The following is a 21,212-nucleotide window of genomic DNA, read 5'->3' as shown; positions in this document are numbered from 1 at the left end:
TTTAAAAAGCTATTTGCTTTTTCAGTGAGAGTTAGATGTAAAATCTAATAGTACACAATGTAGCATTAGAACACAGGAGTGATGGTTGCTGGAAATGTTCCTCTGTACCCCTATGGAGATATTCCATTAAAAATCAGCTGTTTCCAGCTAGAATAGTCATTTACCACATTAGCAATGTCTAAACTGGATTTCTGATTCATTTAATGTCATCTTCATTGAAAAAAAACTGCTTCTCTTTCCAAAATAAGGAAATTTCTAAGTGACCCCAGGCTTTTGAATGGTAGTGTATAGATCTAGGAATAGAGTGGATTTCTAGTCGAGAGACAAAAATTAGCTTAGCTTAGCATTAAGAATGTAGGCAGATAACAGGAGTTAAAAATTCTGCGCGCTTGCTGTAGCCTGACTAATACAGGATTTAAAAACAAAAAAAACTGTAAGGATAATTGCATTTACAATATCAGTTAATATTCATTTTTTAAAATTTTGGTGTTTCTTGCGTCGATTAAAATCAACTTGTGACAACCTATTCAATGAAGACACCTTGTCAAAGTATGTCTTTGGCATTTTGGTTCTTCAAATTATATGTATGTACGCGACCATTCAAAAGTTTGGGATCGCTTTGAAATGTCCTTATTTTTGAAAGAAAAGCAGTTTTTTTCAATGAAGGTAACATTAAATTAATCAGAAATCTAGTCTAGATGTTGTTAATGTGGTAAATGACTATTCTAGCTGGAAACAGCAGATTTTTAATGGAATATCTACATAGGGGTACAGAGGAACATTTCTAGCAACCATCACTCCTGTGTTCTAATGCTACATTTTGTTGGCTAATGGTGTTGAAAGGATAGTTGATGATTAGAAAAACCTTGTGTAGTTATGTTAGCACATGAATAAAAGTGTGAGTTTTCATGGAAATATGAAATTGTCTGGGTGACCTCAAACCTTTGAATGGTGGTGTAAGTATTCTTCTAAATCCCAAACTACATTTCATGAAAGCCTGTAACAACCTAAAATGCATTCCGTTATCAATTTAAGGTGAAGGATTATTTTTCTAACATACCAAACAGCACTTTATCTGTAAAATGTAAGATTGTAGTAAAATGTCATTAATAACTACGGCCCAAGGTGATACATTTAATTAAAATCGTTCTGTTGTTTGATCAAAAATCCAATTATTGAATAAATAAATCTGCTGATTGACAAATAGTTCAGTAATATTATTCAAGCCTAAACCAGCATCATATTAGTGTGTAGGTATATGATTTTTAAATATGCGCCCACAAAAATGTGATTACTTCGAGCCAGTGCTAACACACACTGTTGAAGAATGTGGGATTATCCAGCATTACAAAGGCAGTGATCATATTGGACAGTTGGAGTGTCACAGAGTGAGTGCCCACGGCTTGTTGTTGTGTCCCACTTTCTTTCCTCCTCTCTTTTTCGCCATCTTCCAAATGGTTACTGTAATTCACTTCGACAGGCCCAGTCTCTTTCCCCCTCTCTCTTTCTGAAGGGTGTGGATGGATAGTTAAAAACAGAATATGCCCAACAGAGAGGCCCCTGTGTGACCGAGTGGCTGACTTGCACATGCACACGTATGAGGGCACAGACATGGTGGACGGCGCGCAAACAGCCCCTCAGCTGCTAACCGTGTCATACGCAGCGTGAGCGGAGGAGCCCACAAATTTAGTCTGACGTATCTATCTCTCGTCTATCTTTAGTAAGGCTTTGGGCCGTGACCGTACATGTATCCGCCCACAGCTTCACCGAGCAAAATGTCAAATCCAAACCGAACGGCTGTAATAGTATGCAAATTAAATAAATGGCAGCTGATGCATCGGTGGAGCTCTCATCGGTGACACATCACAGTAAAAAAATTTATAATATCTCATGGTGACACAGGGGACAACAAAACTGCAAAAACAGCAGCATTTATAGAATTTAAACCTCTTTGTGTGTTTGGGAAGTGTTTAAAGATAGAGAAGAAGTCCAATCTAAAGCTGCATCTTGCTCTACTCTGTCTCGATGTGACCTGACAGACTACACTGTTGTTTGTATTGTGCTGATAACAGCGAGATGCCTCTCGCCTTCTTTCTCTCTCTTTTTTTTGTGTGCGATGATGATGAGTTATGGCAGCCTGACGTATGTGTGTCTGTTGTCTACACACCCCCATGCAAAGGAACAAAAACTGGATCCTACGTTTGCCTGCTTCTTTCTCGCTGTGTGTGTCCCTCCCTCCAATTTTCCAATCTGTTTATTTCAATAGTGCAGACCAATCTATCTTTCCTTCAGATATGTCCTGTCAGCTCTCTTTATTTTCTTTCCTCTCCTCCTCCCTCATCCTTTTGCGGAACTAATGGGCAGTCAATTCAACAGAGAAATGCTGCCAAATGTCCCTGATGCTTTCTTTCTCTTTAGTCTTTCCTTCATGCTCGCTATTTTTAGACTAAAATGTAAAAATAGTTTAAAAAAAAAAAAAAAAAAAATGTCCATCAGGAGTTTCTAGAGTCCAGGATGACACCTTCAAAATGCTTGCTGAAACAACAGTCCAAAGACTTGTTTTATGTCATTTTAAAATGATGTACAACAAAGAAAAGCAGCAAAGATACACTTTTGAGAAGCTATGTAGTGATTGGTCTGACATTTTTTGCTTGATATGCGCTACTGTTCAAAGGTTTGGGGTCACCCAGACAATTTCATGTTTTCAATGAAAACTCACGCTTTTATTCATGTGATAACATAATTGCAAAAGGGTTTTCTAATCATCAATTAGCCTTTCAACACCATCAGCTAACACAATGTAGCATTAGAACACAGGAGTGATGGTTGCTGGAAATGGGCCTCCATTAAAAATCAGTCGTTTCCAGTTAAAATAGTCATTTACTACATTAATATCACCAATTTAATGCTATCTTCATTGAAAAAAACTGCTTTTCTTTCAAAAATAAGGACATTCCTATGTGACACCAAACTTTTGAATGGTAATGTATGTGTCACTATTTAATCAAAAAATCAAAATACGATAATATTAATCATTAAGGCGTCTCATCTGACCAAATTCTCATCTGCCATCAATCATTTTTGAGGATGAATCTGTTATTTTTGGCGGGAACGACACACTAACTGTGAACACTCCTGCATTTTCCCAACTTTTAACTTGCACACCTAATAGAAACTTTGAGATTAAACTTATTTGTCCCTTACTGCACAATTGTGCAGAGTCAGTTCCATACTAAATGACCAAGGAAATCATTGGTGAGGCTGCATTTTGTCAGAAAAGATGGCCAGTAAATCGTGGTTACAGTTCACGACCAACATGGCACATCATGTAAAAACAGCAGGCTAACTTGTCTGCCTTAGGATGTTCTATCTTTTTTTAAATGTTTATTTTATTGTTGGGCTTGAGGCTTCGGGGTGTGAATGTATCAGAACTGGCATATTTTAATATGTTTGGCCTAAAAACAGTTTTATAACAGCATCCAGCAACACCTTCGATGGTTCCAGTAACTGCCTGTAGTAATAGCGACACCCAGACCAAGCTGGATGTGAAGCCTCTTATCTTCCCATTGGGAATTATTAAACTAAACAGCGAGATTAAAAATGTTAATATACTGCAAATATTAGCTTTTTCAGGTAATTTATAGTTCATTTTGGCTAATAAGCCTAGCAGGTAAAAGTTAATCTAGAGATATTTTTTTTCCCTGGGACCAATTAATTCCTTGAAGAGTAAATATGATTTTAGTCCACCACTATTATGGTTGAGTGCAGCCCTATTAATTATACCGACATTGATTGTGCTGGTCCCTCATTCCTCCAGACACTGGTCACTCTCCAGCTGCCCTCTCTGAGTCTCATCAACAAGGCTCTGACAAAGCAATCACTCCGCTCTCATCAAGCTACAACGACACTTCAGAGGCGCTTGGTATACACCACTGCACAGCTACACAACTAGAGATCTGTGATTAAAAGAGAGGAGAGAGAGGGAGTGAGGTCCACAAGACAATTGTTTTAGTAAATGGGACAATGCTGTGAAATAGTGGTCGCCTGCGTTAATATGGATGTTTCAGTGTGTGTGTATGTCTAAGGTGCTTTACGGGCTGCTGAGACAGGTTTTGAGAAATCCACTGCTTAGATTTTTGCCACCACCCCGATAATATGAAGGTGATTAGAGTTTTATTTGTATCGAATTTCAAAATACAGTCAAATCTTTAACTGGAGAAAGTTTAGATACACTGCCTGTCAAAAGTTTTATAATGCCCCAATTTTCCAGTTTTTTTAATTGAAATTCAGTAGTTCAAGTCCATAGAATAGCTTGAAATGGTACAAAGGTAAGTGGTGAACTGCCAGAGGTTAAAAAAAAGGCAAGGTTACTCAAAACTGAAAAATAATGCACATTTCAGAATTATACAAAAAGGCCTTTTTCAGGGAACAAGAAATTGGTTAAAGCAGTTCTGCAGCAAGGAGGAATCATTGACTGTCTTGGATGTTTTAGTGACTTTTTAATGAAAATGTAATTCTTAGGTTGGCAAGCAAACTCCCACTAAGAAAAAAAAACTTGAAAAAATTATGTTTTGACTTCAAATCATGAGCTAAAATTTTGAGTGTGCCTATGCAACTTCTGCCAGCTGACGTCTTGCTTAAATTACATGAAATGTATAAATTTATAGAAGTACATTTTATTTTATAAAGCCATCATATTTCACAAACCCCTAGATCAGTTTCCTTTAACATCTCTGAGCTTTTAATTTGAAAGTGTAGCATACTTCACAGAATCAGTGTTGTTTTTTTTTTCAACTTACTCTGGACCTACAGTAAAACTTGAAATAAAAAAGTTAAATCTAGATAACAATGGAGCTGTTTGCTAACCTCTGTTACTGGGTGTGGACTCTTATTTTGAAAGTGAACCCAAACATACAGGTTTGTCTATTATGTGTGTGAAAAAGACACAAGTTATGTTTTGTGAGGTCCTTTAATATCAGGTAGATTTAGTTTTGACAGTCTAGCATTGATGGAAGCCATGCAGTGATGTTTTATTTTGAAAAGCCATCATTTCAGAGTCCCCGGTAACATTCTAAAGCTTTTATTTTGATAGTATACAGTACCTCAGTGCATGCTGTTCAATTTATTCAGCTAACTAGGGGTTTTACTTTGAAAAGCCAACATACATGGACTTTCTTCTCAGCCTTGTTAGGACTTTAACAGATTGTTGTTTTTATATTTGAATTTATTGATTCATGTGTCCAGTATTTCAGACTCAAAATCAATGACATGATGAGAAATAATGAAAATTTCCAGCTTTTATCATTAATTGTTCCTCAGATATTGTCGTTCAGCCTCAATTTAAAAAAAAAATGTGTGGGTAACAGCGATTTTTAAAAAATGCCGCCGCTGCAGGAAAAATCCTAGAGGAAACAGTGTACTTCCATCTAGAGCCAACCAAAGACAGAGAGATCTTGAAACTTAAAAAAGAAGAACCAGACTCTCTGCTGCTCTCAAAGCCACCCAGAACCTGCAGAGAGATGAAGGCAAATCTCTGGAGGATAGCAAAGAGCTGCAAGAGCAGAAAAAGGCCCTCGATGAGGGAAGAAAAGAGGTTCAGAAAGCCGAGACAGAGCTCGAGCAGAAGACAAAAGATCTGCACAAGGAAAAGACCTTTCTGGAGAAACAACAGAAAGAACTCCAGACACACAGACAGAGCTGGAGCAGAAGACAAAAGATCTGCACGAGGAAAAGATCTTTCTGGAGAAACAACAGAAAGAACTCCAGACACACAGACAGAGCTGGAGCAGAAGAGCAAACATCTGCAAGAAAAGAAGATCTTCCTGGAGAAACAACAGGAAGAACTCCAGACAAACCAGAAAGAGCTCGAGCAGAAGAGCAAAGATCTGCATGAGGAAAAGATCTTTCTCGAAAAACAAAAAAAAGAAGTCCTGATAAACCGGATAGCAGTTGAGCAGAAGGACAAAGGGCTTCAAGAAGGAAAGATGTGTCTGGACAAGCAGAAAAAAGAAGCCCAGACAAGTAAGAGAGAACTTGAGCAGCAGAGAAAAGATCTGCAAAAAGAGAAGAACTCACTTCTCGAGCTGAAAAAAGAAGTGCAGAGAAAGATGAAACAGCTCGAGCAGAAGACCTATGAGCTGCAAGACATTGAGGAGGAGCTCGAGCACGACAGAAAACAGCTGCAGAGTGAAAAAAAAAGCATCAGAGGAGATGAAGAAAGAACTTCAAGCTGGGAAGAAAGAACTTGAAGAGACTCAAAGTTCTAGAAGCTCAGAATGTTGAAGTCAACAAAGAGAGGACAGAAGTGGAGGAACACAGGAAGATTCTGGACGAGAAACAGAAAGAACTGAACGAGGTGAAAGAGAAAATGAAGGAGGCTTATCTGAAGATGAAAGAGGTGAAGAAAAAAATGAAAAAAGACATGAAGACAAAACTAGAGATGAGCGAGATCCTGGAGCAAAAAAATCTAGAAATCCAGGGAAAGATTGACGAACTGGAGGAAGAAAAGAAAAAAATAGAAGAAGAGAATAAAAGACTCCAGGACAAGAAAAAAGAATTGGAGCAAGAAAATACAGAAATGGAGGTGAAGTATGAGAATCTGCGGAGCGAGAACCAAGAACTGAAGCAGCAGAAAACAGAAACAGAAGACAGAAATAAAGAGCTGCAAGAAGACAAGATAAAGCTGCAGGAAGAGATTCAAGACCTGGAGGTGAAGCAGCAAGAAAACGAGCAACAGAAGAAGAAGAAGAAGAAGAAGGTGGGCTGCTGGAGCTGGATGTTCAGGAAGTTCTGAGGTGGACGAGGCTTCCTCTGACCCCTTCCTCTCCCTCCACTCCCCCTTTTTCTCCCTCCTTCAACTCTCATCCTTTCTGCCTCCACCTCCCCCATCCTTCCTCCATCTCATCTTCACCTCTCCATCCTACCTCCATCATCCAAAAAAACCTTCCTCACCTCTTCAACCTCACCCCATCTTCTCTCTACCTCACCCCAACCCCCCCCAAAAAAATCCCTAAAAGAAAATTTAAAAAACCAAAACTATTTTCTTCATGTTTCTGCATATTCTCCATGTTGCTTATGACCTCAGTTTAATTACCAGCATTACTTTTTACTGTTGTATTCTAGCTGTATTTTAATTCACTTGTTTTATTTCAGTGATGTGGATTGAAGCTTATTTGCAGATATGCTGATGTCTGCAAGTAAAAGAATGTCAATTCCCAGCAATAACATAAAAAAGAAACACATTAATCCACCATTAGTGGATTAGTGTGTTTCTTTTTTTCCTCAGAAAACTCTGACCTCATGTATTATATGTGACTTTATCTACTGTATGTGATTACTAGCAGCTACTGCTAGGAAAAGTCTAAACTTTCTTGTATTTTGTGGCGGTTTTGTTCATCACTTGTAGTCTCCTAAATGTACATTTAATAGCAAAAATGTAGATTTTTGTAATATTTTTTGCTCATGATTGAGAGATTTTTAAAATAAAGAATCAAAATCTATAAAGCAGAACCAGAGATATCATGCTTTTTATCCTACTCATCTTTCTTCTTTGTCAAAATCCAATGCCTACATTACCCACAATGCAACAGTTTGCACAATTTGATGTGCAAAATGTGTAATATTTCAACTTTGGGTGAAATATTTTAATTACATGTAGAGTATTTAACTTTCATGTACAGCATGGCATTATAATATGCAGTATTTCCTTATCTTATGGAATATTTTACTATTTTAGTTTTTTATTTTTCAGTATTACTTCTTTGTTTTCTATTTTTACTGTATGTAAAAATACAGACTTTTGATGTTGATGTTTTGAAAGTTATACAGATATGATGTTATAGGTCTTTTATAGGTTTACTTTACAGTCAGCATGTCCCTTTTTATTTTTCTAAGATTTTATTCGATTTTTACAATTATCTTTAGGTAGCACCCTCCGCCCTCAGTTCCTTATTTTATTTTTGTTAAAATACCTGTGAAAATACTTTTTTTTTAAATAACCTCTGACTTCTGGGAAACAGTGTTCAAAAACTCTCCCCAGCTAGGTGGTACCAATAAAAATAAACCGAAAGTATACAGAAGTACTTTTGATATTGTACAGATCCTTCCATATGTAGACGAGTTTCCTATATCTGCTATTAAGAGTACTGTGTCCCTTTGCTTTCAGACCATACATGAACTGAACCTCTTGGAGTAGGACCAAGTGGTTTGGGACGCATCAGGCTTTTATCATCAGCTTTCTCTCCAGCCCAAACAAACTGCACTAACTGAACAAAGAATTCACTGTAATTGAACCAAAACACTAAGTATGAAAAGACATCATCTAGAATACAATGGCATAAACCACACAAGACCAAAAAAATAACTTTGCTCCCTCTGGATTTGCACAGCTGTTTCTCATAAATTTCAAGTTCATGCCATTCACTGTACCACACAAACTCTCTACTGTGCCAATCTGACCCGCGATGATGTAAATGCACAGTCAGTGAGTAAATCGATAACGAATGACCTGGAAGATGCTGAAGGCAAATTGTGGCTGTGTAAACCAGCCATCCATAAATGCCAGATGTTCTTGCATTTCCTTAGCACAGGGAGACCCTACAGGTTATGTGAACCAAGATGAAGGAAATCCATAGAAGATTACTGCGCCACCACCCACACCTGATGCTGAGTGTCGGAGGGGAAAACAACAATGTAGAGTAAAAGATGGCACTGTGGGGCAGGATGTAACAGTGAGCAGGAAAACCCCATGTCTCTTTGACAGTAACTTAATTTGATTAAATAACCAGAGCAATGGCTGCACAAAGAACCTGTGTTAGTGTACCCAACATAAAAAATGTACTATAACAGGTTCATTGGGTAACAGCTGTGGTAGCAGCTGCTGCCTCAAAAGCCGCTAGTGGGGCATTTAGGGTTTAACATGTTCACATTTCTGCCAGAAAGGCACTGGACATTTTACAGCTCAGTTATATTGAGCCGTTGTGAGTAGTGATTTTCAAGATCTCTGATACTGTGTAAAAGACAGCGGGTAACCATGGACACTGCACGTTATAATGTAATTCATGGAAGATTCAGACTCAATATCCTGCTTCCTGACAAAATCTGTTACATTTTTACGTCCTGGACAATGTGCATAGAGTGACAGAAGGTGTAGTGTCACTTCAATAAAAATACAAGAGAAGTGCATGTAGTAGCAGCAACTTTAGCTTGACTCAAGCCAGCTCTTTGGTTAGACTGTTGTCTGAGTTTTTATGGCATTCCACACGCAAAAAATATGTGGGAAATTCTTGCTTGTTTTGTAACATTAGCACATCTGGAGGATGTTGAGGCTTCTTTGATGTAATTGTGTGATCTGATGCAAAAGTGCCTTGTTGTCTGTAGTTTTTAGAGAGAGGTTTAGCCTGTCAGCCACTTTTATTTCCTCTCTTGCACTGTTAATCACATCTATTTAATACCACCAATCTTGAAGTCTAATAGCCAAATCAACACATTTCCTTTATATAATAATAATAATAATAATAATAATAATAATAATAATAACAAGAAAAGCATTCAGAGAGCGCAGTACTCCACCAAGGCTGCTCACTCGTTGTATGATAAGTCCGCAGCAGTCGATTTGTAGCAGGATCGCAATCTTGTAATCGTGAGCTGGCAGTTGATGTAGTGTTCGCTTGTTGTCATAGTTACAGTGACGCTGTGCCGCTATCTCTCAGTGATACAGAAATGTTTAACAAATCCATGGATCCAGACTATAATCTGCATCACTGCCAAAATCTAATCACTTGGTCCTTGTGTCATTTCTGACCTTCCCTGAAAATTTCATCCAAATCCGTTAGTCCATTTTTGAGTAATGTTGCTCACAGACAGACGGACAAACGTACAGTGATCGTCACGTAATTTCGCCTCGTTACTTGGCGGAGTAATAACAATAATAATGTTAGAGCTGCACAATATTGAAAGAAATGACATGGGAGTATTTTGTTTTTCTTTGATATGTCTTACGAAAAAATACAGGCAATGGATTGAATACATTTATTTTGAAAGAATTAATCAGTCTAGATTGACTGTGGTGATTTTGTAGCTAAGTGGATAGAAAATAAAAACTAATGTTTAAAAAGGTGGAAAGTGACTTTTGCTGTTAAGAGTTTTTTGGAGAGTGAACAGTTTGGAATCTCTCCTCATATGGTATAACACTGACAAAGGCATCTGAAATAGTTTTTGTTTGCTTTGGATGGGATTCAGATCTGGCGCTGTCACACAGAGTTCCATGAAGCTGGTTTAAATGGTCAAACAAATTAGTCATGTTGCGTCATGTGGTGTAAACAGTTGCAAGGCACTGCCAACAGAATACCTGTTTTTGGTCAACAGCATCCTTTTTGTAGCCAAAATATTTCCATATTACTGATGAGGGCTGCACGAATACGGCCAAAATGATAATCATGAAGATTTTTATCAGTCTATTTATTATGATTACTTGCTGTATTAGACTAAATATTATTATTGCATTTTCACATTTAAATAATCAGAGAACTGGTTTCACTTTCATGCTGTGGTACATTCCTCTTAATGTCCAAATTTGCATCAAAATTAGGTATAAAACAGGAAAAACATTCTGCTGCGTTCCTTGGTGGAGTAATAAGGTACGTGAATTCAATGTATCAGATAGAGGATAGATATAAATACCACTGTACACAAAATATCTCACTTACAATAGACCCTACAATCCCTAAAATGCTTCAAATGCAGCTGCAGCAGATGCTAGCTAGCCGGCTGTGCAAAGAGAAGCCTCTAATCTCCCCACTTAGTTACTGCACTGACCAAAACTAAATTTGAAAAAAAGCAAAATAAGGCATTCTATTGTCCAATCTAGCCAAGTTGAAACCAAGTTTATCTCCAGTGGCTGTTTTCAATGAGCGGAACACAGATTTTAAATGGTGACACTGCACAGAATCATGTTCATTTTATTGTAGAATGCTAAAATCATGGTCATGATTAATATACTGCTAATTGTGCAGCCCAATAATTGACCTTGTGTTTCGTTTTGCAACTGAATCTGTGCACATGTGGAACCTAGATGGTGACAAACTGTGTCTCCACAAATTATGCTAAAGACTGTGTAGCCAAAAATAAACAGCGTTCTATCAGACAGACTTCTCTAGTAGGTTAGCCGAGGAAAATGAGGACCTTGTAAATTTTCTTTTTTGTATCAAGCTGCAAAAAAAGTTGAAACATAATGCATTTTAGCTCAGACTAGCTAAACTAAGGTGGTAAACATTATATCCATATAATATCTACACTACGTTCAAACGTTTGGGATCACCCAGGCAACTGTTTTCTATGAAAACTCACATTTATTCATGTGTATGACATAATGACATAAGGGTGACACAAGGGTTTGACACAAGGGTTTTCTAATCATCAATTAGCCTTTCAACATGATTAGCTAACACAGTGTACCATTAGACCAATTACAATAGTCATTTGCCACATTAACAATATCTAGACTGTAAATGCGATTAATTTAATGTTACCTTCATTGCAAAAAACTGCATTTCTTTGGAAATATAGAAAAAGGACATTTTCAAATGACCCCAAACTTTTGAACAGTAGTGTAAATGCAGTTGATTTCATGTGTTTTTTCATTTGAAGCTGCTACTCATCATCTATTAGAGTAAAAAATATCCCAAAAAGAAATCAGAAATCAGTCTGAAAAGACAAATTTCTCCTCCCAAGAAAAAACATCACAGTGGCAGTCAGCCAGACTCAGATAACGTTCAGAGAGCACCTTTATGGCGACATTAAGTGTAGCCAAAAATAGTACGAGATTCCCAAATTTATTGTCTTTGTACAAGACATTGAATGAAACGTGCATCGTAAGCTACCGTTTTTCAATTTTCAATGTCAATTATCACAATTAAGCCCTTCAACTCAGCAAGGCCCTTCCTGTAGACCTAAAATAAAACTCCCATTATTCATAAACTGCTTGCAGTCCTCAGTTAATTACAGTTTGTGACAAGTGGATAATATGCAACTTCACTGTGTTGTATCTAGTGGGCTGCTTGCTATCATCATCATCATTCCCTGATGAAATATTTTTACAGTGTTCCCTGAAATGGCTTGAACGCCCAGGGAGTTAGAGGAGTACATCTGGGCGACGGCTTATTTTGTCAGAACAACGTCCTGGGGGTGCAGAATTGCCTCACAACGCTCCGGAAAATTCAAAGAGAGGTCACTAAGAGCTGCTGCCAAACTAGTCAGAGTGAGCTTCGGGGAAAAAAGCAGAGGCAAGGAGGCAGAGGACGCCACGAGAGGGGAGAAATCAGCTCGATAGCACGCGTCATAAACTTTGCATGCCGCAGAACGGGGTCGAGCTCGTCCAAAAAATCCTGCGCTCACCAGCTCAGGAGAAGCAATTTATTAAACAAAAGCCACCCTTGACACAGTCTCCCAACCTGTCATCTCTCTCTCTGTCCTCTCTGCCATCACCCCACTCTCCCCTTTGTTCTCAGTTCAAAGAAGTGGATAATTAGGGAGAGATTTTTCAAGGAAATCTGCACTAAGATCCTACAACACACACTAAAAAAATAAGATAAATATAGCAAATCAGAACATGGGGAATAATTATGGGGTGAAACATAATGTAATTAGTGGTCTCTGTGGTGACATGCTATAGCCTCGGTGATGATGCGTTGGAGGGTTAGATGATTTTACGCCTCGCATCCCGAAGGCCTCGTGCTTTTATCAACTTTAAACAGCTTAAGTGATAGCTCGCATACAAATAGCTGGCTATAGCAGACAGAGCCCCCTGAGGTGACTACAGCAAGGTAATGGAGTTGTCTTGGATATGCTTCTGTGGTTCTTCGTGAACACACTGACATGCATATATCGACCGACAAGACGGGCTGCATAAAGCGATATGCAGACACACAAAAATAAATCACACTCGGCTTTTCTCTGGGTTCGTCGCTGCCGTCCAGATAGCGGGGTTTTTAATTGATCGACTGTAGCCACAAACACCTGAGCCAAGAACTTTGTGTGATTCACTGACATCATGGCGGGAGGATGTAAATTCACTCGAGTTAGCTGTTTGGCTTACATCTTAGCTAACACTTTAATGCATCTATAGACTCTATATCACCAAACTTATGGCAAATGCATGTTGCTCTGATGTCTAAAACTACTATCTTCTGAGTTAGGCGATGTGCTTTTCCTAAATTATTTTTAAAACTGTTTCATGCCCCTTTATGAACAATACAGTGGAGGTCTGTGAGTGTCTGTGGCTTTTTACTAGGGGCATTAGGGTCAGTATATTCAGTCCGAAAACACCATAACACAGAGCACATCAAATTTTGGGTACCCCCAGTCACGTACACTACCGTTCGAAAGTTTGGGGTCACTTACAAATGTCCTTATTTTTGAAAGAAAAGCTGTTTTTTTTCCTCAATGAAGATAACATTAAATGAATCAGAAATACAGTCTAGACATTGTTAATGTGGTAAATGACTATTCTAGCTGGAAATTTTTAATGGAATATCTCCATAGGGGTACAGAGGAACATTTCTATCAACCATCACTGCTGTGTTCTAATGCTACATTGTGTTAGCTAATGGTGTTGAAAGGCTAATTGATGATTAGAAAACCCTTGTGCAGTTATGTTAGCACATGAATAAAAGTGTGAGTTTTCATGGAAAACATGAAAATGTCTGGGTGGCCCCAAACTTTTGAACAGTAGTGTGTAGACACAGTAAAATATACTGTTATGATAATGCGATTATCACTGCGGGAGGCACCGCTCAGCTGTCTAGAGTCTGGAATTGCAAATGGTGGAATTACAGTTATATGCAACATATATTTTCTAAACTGTTACTGAAGGAAGTTTGTCAGAGCGCGAGTGAGTCTGCCTGGCATCCAGCAACTCCTTCATGTTGATGCGTTCACTGCTTACACATTTAGCCCTTTGAGAAATAGAAGGATAAATGCTTTGCTCCTACAAAGAGTTGCTGATTCAATTTCAAGGCCAAAGCTTTCTAGTTGTAAGCCTAAATATACTAGCTCCCCTATTTCACTAAATGTACAGTACGACTCCTGTGGTGGGAAGGTTTTCTAACTGTGCTTGAGGGCCATAAAAATGTGACTTTTATCCATTTCTGTCGAGTTAGTAAGTCTCTGATTGAACCATGGAGCATGTGGAGCACGGTGAATGGTAATAAATAAATGCATGGATAGCCCCCTCTAGTGAACATGTAGAAACAGGCTTTGTAGCAGAGCTGACCTGGGTCAAACGTATAAACAACTGGCTTTTGTTTTACCTATAAGTAGCACCAGCAGGGTAGGTTTGCCACATAGCGAAGAAAGCTTGCAAGAGCAGGAGAACAATATGAATCGGTTATGTAACTGATAACAAAGCTAATGGACTGAACTCTGATCCTATTTCCCAAAAAAGGATCAAGACAAATGCAAAGAATACCTGGCTGCAAATATGATTTGACTGAGGTGAACTTGCAGGAGAATCTGCAGTGTTTCTGTGCTGCTGTTTGAAAGAAGACAAAGCACATCTCCGTGGCTTCATTACGAGGATATGGCACTGGAAACCAGCACCTCACTGCACTGGAAGCAGCAGCTCATAATTAGCTCTCTTCATGCCTCAGGCGGAGATGTGTGTGTCTTTCCGTTTGTGCGGATGGTGTGAAAAGAACGACTTGGAATAGCCCCCTCATCGTTTTTCCATCCGCATGTAGGTTGGAGCATTAAATTCGTGCTGAGACGGGACGGTTTGAATGACTGAGTCAGCTACAGGTGGCTAAACAAGCATCTCAGGTCAAGTCATTCCTTTTTTGAGGGGGTCCAAAGCAATCTGCTCAGCGAGAGAAAGCGAATGACAGTGATGCATCGACAAAAGCAACCTCACTTTTAATCCCTGGCATGCCCTCCTTCTCTCTCTCCCACTCTCTTAGCCTACTCTGCTTCCCTTGCCTTGTTTACTCCAGTTTTACTGAACCTATTTTTACCCCCAAGCCCAGAGGGCATATTCAAATACAGAGCTGCAACTGGGTGTCTCCCTCTCGACCCGACTGTCTTGCACTCTGCTCACACCATGCGCTCTGTGTTCGGTGCAATCTGCTGTTATATTTCATTAATGGAATAAGAACTCTCAATTTTTTTTTGTTATTTTCTTTGTCAAATTGTCGGATGTCACAGCAGTGCCTTGCGACTACAACCTAATCTGAGAATCCTGACTTTTCCTCTGACAAAATCATAGGATTGCAGATGGTATTAAATTTGCACCCAAATACACTACCGTTCAAAAGTTTGGGGTCACTTAGAAATGTCCTTATTTTTGAAAGAATTTTTTTTTCAATGAAGAAAACATTACATGAATCAGAATTCCAGTCTAGACATTGTTAATGTGGTAAATGACTATTCCAGCTGGAAATGGCTGATTTTTAACGGCATATTTTTTCTCCAGTTCTTTCAAAACTGTAAAAACAAAACAAAACAAAACAAAAAATCTCTCTTTCCTGTCAGGCTTGGAAAACAAATAGCAAAACACTGTAGCTTTTCACATCCCTAACTGTATGTGAAGATGCCATTCGAAGTGGATTAAAGTGTCTTCGATGAACAGAGTATGCTTTTAATACTCAGTCTAGCTAATGTTGTTTCCACCAAAAACGACAAATTTGTCCACAGAAACGATTGATGTCAGATGAAAACTTGGTCAGATGAGATGCCTTAATAGGGTCACTTAGAAATGCCCTTATGTTTGAAAGAAAATCATTTTTTTTTAATGAAGATAACATTAAATTAATCAGAAATACAGTCTAGAGATTGGTAATGTGGTAAATGACTATTCTAGCTGGAAATTTTTAATGGCATATCAACATAGGCATACAGAAGCCCATTTCCAGCAACCATCACTCCTGTGTTCTAATACTACATTGTGTTCGCTAATGGTGTTGAAAGGCTTTTTGATGATTAGAAAACTCTTGTGCAATTATATCAGCACATGGATAAAAGTGTGAGTTTTCATGGAAAACATGAGATTGTCTGGGTGACCCCAAACTTTTGAACAGCAGTGTACATTAACCTTATACTGTACCATATTTGGAGTAAAATTAGTGTGGCTGAAATCTGTGAATTCCACTTGTGGCTACTTTCAAAGAACTTATCTGACCAACCATTGCTACAATAATTTCCCTGAAGATGCTGCAAATTATTCTTTTCACGCCTTGTGTCATTGGGATGTTCCCCAGAGTGAGTAAGAAGGGGGTTGATGGGGGTAGACTCTTACCGTCGGGGTTGGAACAGATGAAGACCCGGACGCTGCGGCCGGTGGGGACGTGATGCGGCGGCAGGGCGTTGATGTTGCCGCTGATGGCCGCCCTGCGCAGCGCCGACTCCCGCGGGCAGGGCTGCCTGCTCCCCACTCCCGACGGCCACATGGGGGGCGACTTCCAGCGTGGCTGTACACACGCACACACAAAAAAGTGGCACGTTAGCGCGGCCAGGGGCGCACACGGCAAGGCACATGGGCATGGACGTGCATGTTTGCGCGCAGATTCCCCCTGATCCATTCACACACACACACACACACACACACACACACATGCGCGCGCGGGGCGTTAATTATAGCAAAGGCATGGAGCTCATCTTTTTTAATACGTTTATCAATTTTGGTTAAAGTTATTATCATTAAAACACTATAAAATCTGTAAGACAGATGCGTGTCCAGCCTTTTTTGCCACAGTCATAACGCCCATGATTAACACACACACACACACACCAATCAAGTTAGGATGGATCTGTCAAATGTTCTCCAAAAACACAGGAATGAAACTGAATGTGTTTGTTATTGCATTCATGTGGTAGGGATATAATAATAGGATATTACGCACAGCCTACTACCGTCATTGTGCATGCGTAATTTGTATACATGTCCTTGGACGCATTCATGAATTTTCATGCCACTGTGGGACAAAACAGACAAACAGAACGAGACGATACAGAAGTCGAATGAACGAGCAAAGGCAAGCATCAGTCGTGTTCCCACCCCAGAGAAGATGCTTGTAAAGGCGAATAACCGCTAAGAATGGTTATTCCGCCGGGAGCGGATGTCAAGTCGCTGGTTTTCCGGAGTTGGTCTATCCTGAAATCTTTGTTTCAAACACGGAAAACCTCGAAAAAGACAACAAAAAAGCGGGGGAAAGTTGGGTAGTCCACTACTGATCACTACATCAAATCCTCCGAAAACAAGACAACTAAAGATCAGTGAGGCACCGCATCCACAGAGAGTGCTTGACTAGTGATGCTGAAGACAGGCACAACAACAGGATACTTCTTGTTGCTCACATTCATTCGCTTCATTTCGTGGCTTCCGAAAATATCCAAGAGTGGAGGACGGCAAAAGGTAGATAAAAACGCCCATCAGAGTTGCTGTGACCGAGAGACGACGTCGGGAGACGGTAAAACGGACGCCGTGTGTCGGAGTGCTCCCTTTGGCATCCTGCTGTCTCTGCGAGCCGACCGAGCTCTGAGACACGGAGCGTGGTGAAGACGGCAAAAATAGAAGCGCGACTACCGGTGATAGTTTTCAAAATAAAATTAAGATCATCGATTGTAGCTTGACACACGTGTGACTGGAACCAAAAACAAATAAAAAGAGAATTAAAATTTAAAGCTATCGCTTGTTGCGGTACAGCTATTTACGTCTGCATTTCTATGAGTGTGTTTTACAGCCTCTACCTCTGTACTCACCTTGATGCCCCTGAAGTTAAGCTCTTACGTTGAAATACACAATTCCGGACGCGCTCTTCGGTCTTATCTTTTCGTGTCTGACTTGACGGAGGTACCAGATGAGCCGTGGATGCTCTTTCTGCCTCTCTCTCCGTCTCCCTCCTCTCCGGTGGACGGACCGGTGCTCACCCAGTCCCCTATTAAAATTTCAAAGGAGCGTGAAGTCAGCAGTGTGCTGTCGTAAATGACGCTTCACCAAATAAAGTAACGTCCGGCGACGTTACAGAGACTCGTGTAACGTTACTCTTGTTTTTCCGCGCAGTAAACACTAAGAAAAGTTGAATTTGCCACTTGCAATTAATACAAAATACCCTAATATGCACCTACACTGTCTTAAAATTAGCCATTATCTGATAGCAAGCTAGCTAATGAAGAAACGCACGCGCGTAATTACGACTTAGCTAAACTTTCTGTCCCTGCTGAAGTTCCTTGCATTTAAAAAAATACATATTTTGACACCCAAAACTGTACAAAAGCGCACAATGTCATACTTTCTAATGGAGTAATTAGTTACTTTTGGGAGTAACGGGTACCCGAGTGTTCTTTCTGCGGATGGGGGAGCAGCAGCAGCCAGAGGAGGAGGAGGAGGATGAGGCGGGGCTTGAATTAATTGCTTTATCGATAAATGTACCTCTGCTCTGCAGCCTCTGGTTATTCGCGCTGGAAGTTTAAGTGCATTGGATTTGTACTAAACGGAATTGATTACTGTGCTGTTCTTGTGAGGAGGAAACGCTGAACCATATATTTTTCTCTCCTCCCAGTGTCGGTGTTGAAGTATTTCTCTGAATCTGACGGAGTGTGTATGTTAGTGTTTTTGTTGCTTGAACGTGAGCTTCAGCCTTTGCACTTTTAAACTGTTCAGATAGAAGAAAAATCTGCCCTAAAGATGCACAATAACCTCTGTTAATATTTCATAGAAGATTTTTGGCATCTTACTGAGCTTTTTATTTTAAATATCATTCTCAGATGCTTACATACATTTTTACGCCCTCATCCAAACATTAAATAAATAATTAAACATAGGCACATGAACACAGAGTTTCACAGCTACACTAAAAGCGCAATAATGTTCAGCCTGTCTAACTTACACTTGGCAGATTTTAAAGCCTGGAGGACAAATTACCATGGACACGAATGCAAATTGTAACACACAGTTTCCACAAGATAAAATAAATAGATGACTTACTGTTGACTTTGTGCTGCAGGTCTTGACGATGTTTTGGGCTCTGCAGGCTCACAGCGACCCATTTAAGGCAGCCTGGAGGGCCACCGGCTCACACCAGAACAAAATTGAGACTCCGGAAAAGCTCAAGTGGAGCACTGGGGACGGAAGCTTCACTCCCAGCAGTGTTATGACCTTTCCTTACTTGATTGTTCCGCTCCCTCTCATAATACCCAGTCAGTTAATCATGAGTGCACCTGCACTGGATTAATGTGCCGCAGTCTTTCCAGAGGATGCACTTTACACAGCTTGTTGGCATGATGTGTGATGTGGCAAGCCAATAGTGTGTTTTTGCACATGAAAAAGTTGGGCATCCTTTGAAAATAGCTCATAGGGCTACGAAAGAGTAAAATGTATAATCTTTGAAATGTGCCAGGGCTGCTGTCCAGCTCTGTCCCTTTAAATCATTTAGCATTCCCCAGTATGGTGTCCCTGAGTCTGAGGAAACATCTTTTGGGTGTGTGTTTGAGCATGCGTGTACAGTCAAGCATGTTTGCAATAACTGAGTTGTTGGGCTTGTTGGCTTGTATGCAGGTGTGTGTGCTCGTGTTCCTGATCCCCAATCCCTGGACCCCTCTAAACAAATGTGAGTCACCATGGTGATAAGATGTGATTAGTCACCTGGGAGACACACGGATAGAAAGCACAGACACTAGCTGTTCATTTGGCACATGTCTACACAAACACAAACACACCAGCTTCACAAATGGCTGGTGATGGATGTTTGTTTCTGCAAAACAGCTGGGAAGACACAGAGTGAGGGGCAGCCAGAGAAGACAGTGGGGAATGTCTATTTCTGTGTGCTACCCACTGGTACCACTACATTAACTCCTTAATTGAAATGCTCACTCTGAGCTGGATTTTTTTAGTTAGCTGGCTCAGAGATCAAGGGAATTCAACTATGGCTGTATTCCTTGAGGTTTTAAGCCAGTGATGAGAAAACTTAACTTCTTTCCGTAGGCATTTAGAGCAAGTTGTGGATTGGTGCAAAAGGTGTTTTCTTCTTAAAACCAAATGTTCCTTAGTGTTGCAGTTTGTAGCAATTTGAGAAACGTAAATATGGATATTCTTTGGTGAAATATAAATCATCATTTGAAACAAAATAGACCTTTTGTGTTTTCATATTAGAAAGCCGCACGTTGTCCTCAACAGAAATGCTCCAAATTGTGTGTATAGTATTTGTAATGGCAGCAAAAATCTGAAAATAGTTTACTGGTAAATGCAAAATTACTAAAGGGACAAACAAATGATTTAGCTTTATTTCTTAAACAAATACAGGAGGTATTGTCTACACCAGTGTAGGGAAGATAGACTTTATATATAAAAGATGGAAGCCAATGCAGAACTGACTTACACCTGCATTCTTTCTAACGACCAGCAGGGGGCGATTCCACTGGCGTCAAAAAGAAGTCGATTGTATAAAGGTCTCAGAAACCCTGCCTTAAATATTTTTCTAATGAGTTTATGGTCTCAGTTATTAGTTGTGAGTCTTCTTCAATACAGCATGGTGTTTATTTTATTAATTTTGTGACTTTAGAGAGAAAAAACAGATGATATAGCAGCCTATGTTCAATAGATGCCCAAGTCAAGGCTTAAGAATGATAAAGCAGAAACATGTGGGTGACATCATATTATAGTGGGGGACACTGCATTACTAAGAGCCATGCTAGCATCTCTCCATATTTAGGTACAACTACTGCTGAAGGTACATGCAAACTGCAGGATGCTAATGTGCTCACAGTGACAATACTAGCATGCTAATGTTTAGCATGTTGGTAGCCAACATTTTTGTTAGTTAACAGTAAATATGCAGTACAGCTGAAGCTCTGGCAATACCATGACTGTTTGCAAGTGTTTATTGTGAAAAAAAAAGGTATTGGATAAATTTGCCTTGTTTTGACACAAAATAAAATGCCAGTGGATCGTTAAACATTACAGTTCATCCTAATGCTATGTGTCCACTAGATGCATTTTTCCCGCATATAAACGTGCCACATGTCTGCTCTTGGATTTCAAGCCAGACCAACATGGCGGCTCGGTCACAAACTTTGTCTTTTCGTACGAAAACAGTTCAGCGAAAAGTATTTCTGTTACAGTTTCTGTGAGGCTCAGGCACAGGAAAGAGATGGAGATGCAAAATAAGTAGTTTTATTTACAAGGCAAATAGTTACAAGAACTACAAAACTGAACCAAAAGAAGAATC

At 39.6% G+C, this 21,212-nt stretch overlaps 1 protein-coding gene across 3 annotated transcripts in view; it reads right to left on the bottom strand.

The window, feature by feature from the left end:
• LOC111571088 (NACHT and WD repeat domain-containing protein 2) overlaps window positions 1-17,898 on the bottom strand; it is a 68,332-nt gene extending 50,434 nt beyond the window's left edge. The window contains exons 1-2 of one of the 3 annotated variants that reach the window (XM_055007881.1): window positions 17,749-17,898; window positions 16,286-16,457 (exon numbers count right to left, since the gene is read on the bottom strand). In XM_055007881.1, coding sequence (XP_054863856.1) covers window positions 16,286-16,436 — 151 coding nt within the window. In that variant the 5' untranslated portion in view covers window positions 16,437-16,457; window positions 17,749-17,898. Of the gene's footprint in view, window positions 1-16,285; window positions 16,458-17,044; window positions 17,535-17,748 lie in introns of those variants that run through there. The other 2 variants (XM_055007880.1, XM_055007879.1) reach the window with 2 other exon arrangements.
• Between the last annotated feature and the right edge of the window lie 3,314 nt (window positions 17,899-21,212).

This window comes from Amphiprion ocellaris, chromosome 23, assembly GCF_022539595.1.
Source record: "Amphiprion ocellaris isolate individual 3 ecotype Okinawa chromosome 23, ASM2253959v1, whole genome shotgun sequence".
NCBI classification, from domain to species: domain Eukaryota; kingdom Metazoa; phylum Chordata; class Actinopteri; family Pomacentridae; genus Amphiprion; species Amphiprion ocellaris.
The sequence above is the reverse complement of the archived record's forward strand: the minus strand, read 5'-3'. Positions and strand labels throughout refer to the sequence as shown.